The sequence below is a fragment of the Pseudonaja textilis genome, chromosome 16 (assembly GCF_049901715.1).
Source record: "Pseudonaja textilis isolate UNSWEBS1 chromosome 16, rPseTex1.2, whole genome shotgun sequence".
In the NCBI taxonomy this organism is placed as follows: Eukaryota; Metazoa; Chordata; class Lepidosauria; order Squamata; family Elapidae; genus Pseudonaja; species Pseudonaja textilis.
The window spans coordinates 560,970-572,559 of NC_142005.1; the positions used below are offsets into that span (position 1 = coordinate 560,970).

The 11,590-nt window shown below is 46.5% G+C and overlaps 1 protein-coding gene across 1 annotated transcript; it reads left to right on the forward strand.

The window, feature by feature from the left end:
* Positions 1-3,556: 3,556 nt before the first annotated feature.
* LOC113450569 (ras-related and estrogen-regulated growth inhibitor-like protein A) lies at positions 3,557-11,295 on the forward strand. The gene is made up of 4 exons (XM_026721800.2): positions 3,557-3,791; positions 6,055-6,108; positions 6,234-6,310; positions 7,748-11,295. Exons 1-4 carry the CDS (start codon positions 3,677-3,679, stop codon positions 8,165-8,167), a joined length of 666 nt encoding a protein of 221 aa, XP_026577585.2. The 5' UTR covers positions 3,557-3,676; the 3' UTR covers positions 8,168-11,295.
* Positions 11,296-11,590: the final 295 nt, after the last annotated feature.

Below are 11,590 nucleotides of genomic sequence, written 5' to 3' on the forward strand. Positions count from 1 at the left end.
ACTTGGCTGTGGCAAATTGGCCGCAGTGAGTTGCCTGTGTGAGTTGGCCACAGTGAGTTGGCTATGAATTGGCTATGGCAAGTGGGCTGCAGTGAGTAGGCTGCAGTGAGTCAGCTATGGTGAATTGGCCGTGGTGACTTTTCCTAAACCCAAAGGGCGGCTGACTCCCCTCCCCCAGGCTGACTTACCTGCCCTCAACCTGCTGTAAGGTGGATGAGAAGACCTGGCAGGAGAGTGGAAGAACTGGTCCTCTCGAGGAAGCAGGAAAAGCCATCCCACTCCAGAATTGGCTCAGGAATACCTGGCATTCCAGCCCACCCACCCCCAGCGCTCCGAGTCCATCGTCTTTAGCCACGGTGCTGTTACATGAAGCTGGAGGAATCCTTCCACATCTGAGTAAATGCTTTAAAAGAGGGGTCTCCAACCTTGGCCCCTTTATGACTTGTGGATTTCAACTCCCAGGAATTCTGGGAGTTGAAGTCCACAGCCCCTGCTTTGCTGGCTGAGGAATTCTGGGAGTTGAAGTCCACAAGTCTTAAAGGGGCCAAGGTTGGAGAGCCCTGCTTTAAAAGATTAAAAGATAATCAGGAGGACCGCCAGCTGCAAAACAAGGTAACCCACCGGAACCTTTACAGGTAGTCCTCGATTTGCAAGTGTTCATTTAGTGACTGTTCCAAAGCTACAGCAGCACTGAAAACAAGTAACTTAGGACCGCTTTTCACACTTACGACCATCCTCACTGTCATGTGATCAAAATTCATCCGCTTGGCAACCGACTCACACTTATGACAGTGGCAGTGTCCCCGGGGTCACGGGATCCCCTTTTGCGACTTTCTGACAAGCAAAGCCAATGGCCAGATTTGCTTAACAACCCGAGTTACTAATTGAACAACTTCAATGATTCACTTAACAACCGTGGCAAGGTAGGTCGTAAAATGGGGCAAAATTCACTTGACAAATGCCTTGCTTAACGTCAGAAATTTTGGGCTCCGTTGTGGTCCTAAGTCAACAACTATCTGTACAATTTTAGCTATACATTTTCCTGGGGCCTGTGTCCAAATGGCCTTGTGAATTGGAAAAACAGAATGTCAGAGCTGGCGATCATCTAGTCCAACCCACTGGTCTTCTTACCACTACAGCCCTTAATAATAGTAGAACAGGGGACCACTCAGCCTTTTTTCCACCATTCTGCTGAAATGTTAAGCTTTAAGAGCCATGGTGGCTCAGTGGTTATAGAATGAAATATTGCAGGCTAATTCTGCCAACTGCCAGGAGTTCGATTCTGACCAGCTCAAGGTTGACTCAGCCTTCTGTCTTTCTGAGGTGGGTAAAATGAGGAGCCAGAATGTTGGAGGCAAGAGGCTGACTCTGGAAACTGCTTAGAGAGGGCTGTGAAAGCACTGCGAAGTGGTATATAAGTCTAAGTGCTCTGTCTGTCTGTCTGTCTGTCTACTCTATCCATCCATCCATCCATCTATCTCTGTCTCTTCCTTCCTTCCTTCCTTCCTTCCTTCCTTCCTTCCTTCCTCCGTCTGCTGCCCACTGCCAGCAGTTTGATCCTGACTGGCATGAGGTTGACTCAACCTTCTGTCCTTTCATGGTGGGTAAAATGAGGACCCAGATTGTTGGGGGCAAGAAGCTGACTCTGTAAACCGTTTAGAGGGGACTGTAAAAGCACTGGGAAGTGGGATATAAGTCTGAGTGCTATTGCTATTTTCTTTCCTTCCTTCCTTCCTTCCTTCCTTCCTTCCTTCCTTCCTTCCTTCCTTCCTTCCCTCCCTCCCTCCCGCTGCTGCCCACTGCCAGCAGTTCGATCCTGACCGGCTCAAGGTTGACTCAGCCTTCTGTCTTTTTGAGGTGGGTAAAATGAGGAGCCAGATTGTTGGAGGCAAGAGGCTGACTCTGGAAACCACTTAGAGAGGGCTGGAAAGCACTGTGAAGTGGGATATAAGTCTAAGTGCTCTGTCTGTCTGTCTGTCTAATCTATCCATCCATCCATCTCTGTCTTTTCCTTCCTTCCTTCCTTCCTTCCTTCCTTCCTTCTCCTTCCTTCCTTCCCTCCGCTGCCAACTGCCAGCAGTTCGATCCTGACTGGCACGAGGTTGACTCAACCTTCCGTCCTTCCATGGTGGGTAAAATGAGGACCCAGATTGTTGGGGGCAAGAGGCTGGCTCTGGAAAGAGGGCCGGAAAGCACTGTGAAGCGGTATACAAGTCTAAGGGCCATTTAAAGTGGCCAGAGAACATTCTCATTTCCAACACGTCTTCCTTTCTCCTTCCTGGTCGCCAGAGGGCGCTCCTGCCCCATCCTCCTTCCAAGACCACAGCCAACAATTGCTGAGCTCCAGCAGGATCTGGCCTTTTGGAAGATGGAAGATTTCCTCCCATCCTTTGGACACATACAGAACAGGGGGGCAAGGAGACAGTCAGTCCACCAAAGAGAGAAGATGGCAAGGAAGCAGCAGGCAGTAGAGAGAAAGTAGAAGGCCAACATCAATGGGGAAGCCAAATTCACCTAACAATCAGGTGAGTAATTTCACAACTTCAGTGGCAAGAAAAGTTGTAAAATGGGGCAAAACTCACCTTTTGGGAGGGGTCCTCAAATTTTGGGCTCAATTGCAGTCATAGATCGAGGACGACCTGTAGTTCTGATAAATGGCTGCCCAGGCCCTTCTTCAACACCTCCAGTGATGGAACACAACTTCTGGTGGCAAGCAGTTCCACGGGTTAATTGCTCTCACTGTAATTCCAACTCCAGGTTGCTTCTCTCCTTGGTTGGTTTCCATCCATTGTTTCTTGTCCCTCCTTCAGGCGCTTTGGAGAATCGCTTGACCCCCATTTCCTTTGGGGCAACCCCTCAAATACTGGGAGACTGCTATCATGTCACCCCTAATTCCTTCTTTCTTCCGGCCAGACTCAATTCCTGCAACCGTTCTTCCTCATGTTTTAGCATCTAGCCCTCTAATCATCTTAGTTGTTCTTCTACCTACCAGACTTTTTGGTTAAAGACACCCCCCACACACACACACATCTTCTCCCCTCTCTGGCTATGCTGCCCCCCTCCTCCTCTCTCCCTCTTTCCTTCTCTCTCTCCCTCTCTCCTCCACCCACACCTCCTTCCTTATCACTTTCTCCCTCTCCTGCTCTTGCTTCTTTTCTTTGTCCCCCTCCTCCTCCTCTTTCTCCCCCTCCCTCCCTCCTCTCTCCCCCTTTCTCTCTCCCTCTCTTTCACACATACAACCTCCACACCAGTGCCTCAGCCCCCAATCCCTCTCTCCTCCTCCTCTCCCTTTATCTCTCTCTCTCTCTCGTCCCCTTTCTCCCCACTTTTCTCTCCTCCCTCCCTCCTCTCTCTCTCACACCTCAGTAGCAGCACCTCAGCCCCCACAATCCCTCCCCTCCCTCCGCAGCAACTCCTCAGCCCCCGTCCCGCCCCCGCATCTCGTGCCCTTAGCGGCTGCACCTGGTCCTCGCGCGACGCGGGGCGTGGCCGACTCCGCCCTCTCTGGCCGGAGGCTCCTCCCCCAGTATAAAAAGGCCGGCCCACCGGCCGGCTCGGCTTGTACAGCGAGACTCGCCGGGTAACAGGTGGCGCCGTCAGGTGGGCTCTTCCTCCTCCTCCTCCTCCTCCGCTTCGCTCGCCCGCCCGCGAGGCTGTTGCCCCCCCCCCGGTTGCCATGTTGGTGCAACTCAAGACGGCTTTCCGACAAGCCGGGAAGATGCCCGAAGGGATCTCGCCCAAGCTGGAAGCCAACGTCCTGGTCATCGGGGCGGAGGAAGTGGGGAAATCGGGTAAGTTGCTGCCGCCGCCGCCGCTCCGGAGCGATCTCTTGGCTCGTTTCTGCGGACGGCACTTCGCTAACCTGAGCCCTGCGCTCAGACTACAACAACTATCCTCCCCAGCCAGCGTGGAAATGCGACTGGGCCGCATTTCTTCATTGCCCGGGAGCTGGAAGGGACCTTGGAGGTCTTCTAGTCCAGCCCCTGGCTCAAGCAGGAGACCCTATGTCATTTCAGACAAGTGACTGTCCAATTTCTTCTTAAAAACCTCCAGTGATGGAGCAGCACCCACAACTTCTGGTGGCAAGCAGTTCCACTGGTTAATTGTTCTCACTGTCAGGAAATTTCTCCTTAGTTCCAGGTTGCTTCTCTCCTTGATGAGTTTCCATCCGTTGCTTCTTGTTCTGCCTTCAGGTACTTTGGGGAATAAGCCCCTCAAATATTCAAAAACTGCTATTCTATCCCTCTTCTTTTCTCTAGACTAGACATAGCCAAATCCTGCAGCCCTTCTTCCTATGTTTTAGTCTCCAGGCCTTTGATCACCTTAGTTGCTCTTCTCTGCACTTTTTCCAAAGTCTCAACATCTTTTTTTACAACATGAGGACTGAAACTGGCTGCAGCCTTCCAGGTGTGGCCTTACTAAGGCTTTAGAAAGCGGTGCTTATACTTCGTGTGGTTTTGATTCCATGCCTCTGTTGTTGCAGCCCAGGATCCCTAACTCCAAGTCCGCTTTTATCTCGCTTTCCTGCCTACCTTACAGGGTTGTGGTGTGTAGGGGCAAAAAACCTCCCCAGGGGACAGGCTGTCCCAAATGCCTGGCTTGAGTCCCTTGGGACACAGCTGAGAGGAGAGAAATGAGCAAGACTTTTGCCACTACAAGCTGTCCTCTACTTACAACAGTTCATTTAGTGACCTGTTACAACAGCACCAAAAAAAGGTGACTTATGGCTGTTTTTTTCACACTATCCTTGCACCATCCCCGTGGTCACGATTATCAAAATTCAGAATCTTGGCAACGGACTCGTATTTACGACAGTCGTAGCATCCCGGAGTCACATGATCCCCTTTTGCAACCTTCTGACAAGCGGCGTCCAGATCCACTTAACAACCGTGTCGCTAACTTAACAAGAGCAGCGATTCACTTAACAATTGTGGCCAGCAAGGTCGTAAAATGGGACAAAACTCGCTTAAGGAATGTCTCACTTAACAATGGAAATTGTGGGCTCTGTTGTGGTTGTAAGTCGAGAACAACTTGTATTCCATGGCTGGTTGGTTTTAAAAATTGCCTTTTCAATAAATGCCCGATGACAGAGGTAGATTTTGGGTTTTCCAGGAAAGTACCTGTGCCCCAAAGAATGGTTCCCATGTAAAGATGGGTGGCCAGGTGAGATTAAGCTACAGGTTGGATTTTGCAATTTTGGTTGTTCTCCTACTCAAGGGTTACCTGGGTGATTGGTTTTAGCAAAGCTCCCTAAGGGTAAGAGGCACTGTATGCCTTGTACAAACCTGGTGGGAATCTAACTAAATTAAGCTATAAAAGCCTTTTGAACCCCAGCTGATTTAAATGCTGAATTATGAGTCATTCTGTTGGGGAGTCCATGAATGCCTCATTTCAGTAAGAAAAAGGAAAAACCAAGCCCTGATCAGTTTTTTTTACCCAGAACTGGGTATTTTTACGTTTTTTTTAAACTCAGAATTGTGCATTTTAACCCAATTTTTATCAGGTTTTTTTTTACCCAGAATTGTGTATTGTTATCCTATTTTTGTGTTTTTTAACCCAGAATTGTGTGTTTTTATCAAATTGTTTTTTAACACAGAATTATGTATTTTACCCATTTTTTGTTTTTTTAAACAAAGAATTGTGTATTTTTATCCAATTTTTTGTTTTTTTCAACACAGAATTGTGTATTTTTACCCAATCGTTATCAGTATTTTTAACCCAGAATTGTGCATTCTTATCCAATTTTATGGTTATTAACCCAAAATTGTGTATTTTTATCCAATTTTATGTTTTTTAACCCAGAATTGTGTATTTTTACCCAATTTTATCTGCTTCTTTTTTAAAACCCAGAATTGGGTATGGTTAATCTAGAGAGAAGAAGGACTAGGGGTGACCTGATAGTCGTGTCCCCATATTTAAGGGGCTGCCACAAACAGGAGGGGTCCAAAGGCATCTCCCCACCATCCTCCCCGTTGCTAAGGTCAGGCTGTCACCTCCTGAAGCTTGGAAAGAAGAGATGGCAGCCATGACAAGAGTTTCCTCTTTCCCTTCCAGCTTTGACTGTCAGGTTTCTGACCCGAAGATTCATCGGTGAATACGGGGATATTGGTAAGTGACTCTCTTCTTTCCTGTGGCAACCCCTCCGTTCTTTCTAATTCTCTTCCCTTCTTTCTCTGCTGTCCTTCCTTCCTTCATCACATACTGATTTTTTTAAAAAAAATTCTTACCTCCAGAATCCATTTATAATCACAACATGAAGATGGCCGGCCGGAGAGCATCATTTAGTATCTGGGACTCAGCCTGCCCAAAGGTAAGCATCATGCCCCCATTTACACACAGAGAGACACATGCACATGCACAACACAAACACTGGCAATGCTGTCCAGTCCACAGGACAGTCCCATTCTTAGTTACGTTAGAGCAGGGGTCTTCAACCTTGACAGCTTTAAGACTTGTGGACTTCAACTCCCAGAATTCCTGAGCTAACATGACTGGAAGAGGAGGAATTCTGGGAGTTGAAGTCCACAAGTCTTAAACTTGCCAAGTTTGAAGACCCTTGTTATACATAGATATATGACACATACATACATAGATAGATGATAGATAGATAGATAGATAGATAGATAGATAGATAGATAGATAGATAGATAGATAGATAGATAGATAGATAGATAGATAGATAGATAGATAGATAGATAGATAGATAGATAGATAGGTGATAGGTGATAGATAGGTGATAGATAGATAGATAGATAGATAGATAGATAGATAGATAGATATAGATAGGTGATAGGTAAGATAGATAAGATAGATAGGTGATAGGTAGATAGATAGATAGATTAGATATAGATATAGATAGGTGATAGATAGATAGATAGATAGATAGATAGATAGATAGATAGATAGATAGATAGATATGGATGGGTGATAGGTAGGTAGGTAGGTAGGTAGGTAGATAGATAGATAGATAGATAGATAGATAGATAGATAGATAGATAGATGATAGAATTCAGGGGTCTTCAAACTCGACAGCTTTAAGACTTGTGGACTCCAACTCCCAGAATTCTTCCTCCTCCAGTCACGTTAGCTCAGGAATTCTGGAAGTTGAAGTCTACAAGTCTTAAAGTTGCCAAGTTTGAAGACCCTTGCATTAGAACCTCGATGCTTAGATTTGAGAAAAGGTATTTGGGAGCCACACCCCCTCACTCATTGTAGGAATGTACCTACCGCATTCAGTTTTGGTCACCGCACTATAAAAAAAGACGTTGAGACTCTGGAAAGAGTGCAGAGAAGAGCAGGATGATGAGGGGACTGGAGGCTAAAGCATACGATGACCGGTTGCAGGAACTGGGCCTGGCTAGTCTAGGGAAGAGAAGGACCAGGGGAGGCAGGAGAGCAGCCTTCCAATATTTGAAGGGCTGCCACAGAGAGGAGGAAAGGGGGTCAAGCTATTCTCCAAGGCATCCAAAGGTCAGACAAGGAAACTGACCAAGGAGAGATTCAGCCTGGAAATAAGGAGAAATCTTGCTCACACCAGCAAATACTGTTTCAGTTTCCAAACAGCCCTCAACTCACACACTTGACAGGATGCTAGCCAGAGGAACACCGATGGATGCTGGTAGGCAGAGGCAGAATTCCCCCCCCCCCTTATTTTCCTCCCCCCAAACTAAGCCCGACCACATAGTTTCGTAGCGAAGCACGGGGATCCAGCTAGTCCTCGAATAAGCTCTTCTGTGACTCTCCATAGGTGTCCAACCTCCAGAGCTACCTGAATGAGAAACAGCTCCGATGGGCCGACGGTTTCGTCGTCGTCTACAGCATCTGCGACCGGGCCAGTTTCGCTTTCGCCCGCCGTCAGCTCCATTGGCTCCGACGTTTGAAGAGGAGGAACGGGGCAGGGCGGAGGCCCATTGTCCTGGTGGGGAACAAACGCGACTTGGCGCATCAGCGGGCCGTGTCCAGCGAGGAAGGCCGACTTCTGGCCCTGTCCACCAACTCTGGCTTTTTTGAAATTTCCACCGCCGAGACCTACCACGGCTCCCTGCTGGTCTTCCACGAACTTCTCAACATGGTCCAGGACTCGAAGAGTTTCACAAAGAAGGCGGTGGGCCTCCGGGAGATAGTCCGCAGCATGTCGGCCATCTTTGGGCGGAGGAGGACCAAGTGAAACTTGGGCTGGGGGAAACTAAGAGCAAATGTTGAAATATAGAAGACGCTGACGAGGGCTGCTTGAACCTGATCAGAGATTGCTTCTCGCAGGAACGCTCAGATTAAAAAAAAAATAAAAAATTACAGAAGGAAGCAAGGAAACATGTACGTGATGTGCTGGTTTCTCTCTGCACAGCTTGAAATGTTCTTCCTGATTGCCATGGGAAACCAGTGAGAAATAGTAAATCTTCCTGTGCTAGCAGAACAATTGTCTCTCTAGCGATTGGCACAGGGCTCCATTTCTAAGAGAGAGTACGGCTTATTGCTCAGACTTTGAGAATATGGAACAGGAATAAACGTAGATGTTCTTGGATGACAGGCATTTTAATAACCTGGCATCTATACAGAATACCAAGAGTTGGAAGGGATCTTAGAGGTCTTCTAGTCCAACCCCCTGCTTAGGCAGGAAGAACTAAGAGCATATGGTTGTCTAATCTTCTTAAAAACTTCCAGTGTTGGAGCATTCATAATTTCTTGGAGGGAAGCTGTTCCACTGGTTGGTTGTTCTCACTTGCAGAAATTTTCTCCTCCTTAATTCCAGGTTGCTTTTCTCCGTGATTAGTTTCCATCTGTTGCCTCTTGTTTTGGCTTCAGGTGTTTTGCAGAATAGCTTGACACCACCACCACCCCCACCCCTTCGTTACGGCAGCCCCTCAAATACTGGAAGACTGCTATTGTGCCTCCCCTAGTCCTTCTTTTCATTAGACATATCCACTTCCTGCGACTGTTTTTTATGTTTTAATCTCCAGCCCCCTAATTCTCTTTGTTGCTCTTCTCTGCATTCTTTCCAGAGCTTCGACATCTTTTTTATAATATGGTGACCAAAACTGGATGAAGTATTCCAAATGTGGTCTTACCAAGGCATTATGAAGTGGCATTAACACTTCACACGATCTTGATTCTGTTCCTCTTGTTGATAACAGCCTAGGATTGTGTTGGCTTTTTTGGCAGCTGCAGCACAGGGCTGGCTCATATTTAAGTGACTGTCCACTAGGACCGCCAAGATCCTTCTCACAGTTACTACTATTGAGCCAGGTACCACCTATATACCACACCTGTGCATTTGGGGTTTTTTTTGCCTAAATATAGAACCTCACTCTTGCCACCACTGAATTTCATTTCGTTAGATAGTGCCCAGTGTTCAAGTCTGTCCGGATCCTTCTGTATCTTGAGCCTATCTCTTGGAAAGCTGGCTATTCCTGCCACCTTGGTGTCTTGTCTGCAAATTTGACAAGTTCCCCATTTATCTTCTCAACCCAGGGCTACATCCTGCAGGTCCAAGAACGTGAAAAGAGCAGAGACCGATATTTCTCATCCATTTGTATATACTTAGAAATACAGATGTTTATATATAACACTCTCACTTTGCAGCCAATTTTTTTTTTGTTTAAATGGAGCAATTCCTCCAAAACATCAATACATTTCTGAAGTCTTTTGGAAACTCTGCAGGGACTGAAGAAATTATTAGGTTTGTTGGGAAGAAAATAAGAGAGCTGACTTCAATGCAAAAAATGTACTGTACTTGCCAGCATGCAGCCCAGTCTTTGCCCAGCATGCTTTCTTCAATTAAGTTCTCAGATAAGAGGCTTTTAGCTCTTTGGATAGTTAGGCATCACGCCAAGTTCTTTTCCAGTCCCAGTTGAACTCTGTACAATTCCCTTTTTAAAAGAAGTACAGTGTAGGAGGGAAGGCAAAATGGGTGACGTGTTTTCATCTCTTCTTACCATGTTTGTTTAAAACTTTGGAAATCAGAGTGGAGCTATAGATTAGGTCTGGATTTGGCAACCTAAGTATTTTTTTTAAAAAAATACATTTTTATGGATAAGTGTTGTGGTTCACTGGCAGCCGGTGCAGCCGGCAGCAGAATCGGACAGTGGGGAAGAACGGGGACCAGTCTGGGAGTCTGGAGAGGATTCGGACGAGGGTCCTGGGTCCGATGCAGAGATGGGGCCCGGGCCATCTGGGAGTGGGGTGCTGACTCCGGAGCCTCCGGAATCTGGCAGCAGCGAGGCAGAGGAGTAAGGGGAGCCTGTTCCCAGTGTGCGTGTGTGCAGAGCTGCTAGAAGGCGAGAGCAGCTGAGACAAAAGGGGCAACTCTGGAGTAAGGCTGGGAGGCGATTGCCCCTCCCAGAAGATATAAAAGTCAGGCCAAGATGACTAAACCTTTGCAGGAAGCAAAGTAGTTTGATCAGTTCAGAGTCCTCCTTGAAGCTCTTTGTACTTCGGTTGGTTTCTTTTCTAGTTCATTTGATACTTGTTTTTGGCGCACTTCACAAAACGGAAAGGTGTGTGCTTATCTTGGGGAACTGTTTAAGATTAGCATTCCAATAAAATCAGCCTTGCTTTTAAAATAAGTTTGTGTGTGATTACCGTTCAGGAAGTCTGGGTCAGAACAATAAGATGCAAACTGCCGTGTTCATTTGAGGTTCATTATTGGAGTTTATTCCTTAAATTACAGCCATGCCAAGTGCTATAACATGCTGCTTTTTAACATATAAAATGCACCTGAATGATGGCCTTGATGTATTTTGAAGCTGGTTCACACCTATGATTCTACTACAGGTAGTCCACAACTTATGACCAAAATGGAGCCCAACATTTCTGTTGTTAAGGGAGAGAGTTGTTAAGTTAGATTTGCCCCATTTTATGACCTTTCTTGCCATAGTCGCTAAGTGAATCACTGCAATTAATAAGCAACCCAGTTGTTAAGTGAATATGGCTTCCCCATTGACTATGCTTGTCAGGAGGACACTAAAGGGGAACATGTGACCCCAGAACACTGCGACTGTCATAAATATGAAACAGTTGCCAAGCAACCTAAAATTTTCAGGGATGCTGCAAAGGTCATAACTGTGAAAAACGGTCATCAGTCACATTTTTTTAAGTGTTGTTTTAACTTGGAACGGCCACTAAATGAAGTCAAGGATTACCTGTACAGTACTTTTGTTGTTGTTGGCGTGATATTGTGTAATTCCCAAACCCTGTGGTATGAAAATCATTGCTTGTAACCGGTATGAATGAGGCAAACTGTGGTTTCTTCAACAAAATTAAAACAAATGATGGTTTTGTATTGCCAGCCTATTGGAATGCCAGTTTTCATTATTTCTTCCTCAAGCCAGCCATTCTCTCATCTGCATGAAACATTCCAGGTGGCCAATATTTGGATTTGCAAGATAAAATGCCATAAGCCAAGGGTCTTCAAACTGGGCAAGTTTAAGGCTTGTGGACTTCAACTCCCAGAATTCCTGAGCTAACATGACTGGGGGACGAGGAATTCTGGGAGTTGAAGTCCACAAGTCTTAAAGCTGTCAAGGCTGAAGACCCCTGATCTATCACCTATCCATCTATCATCTCTCTCTCTCTCCGTACCTACCTACCTACC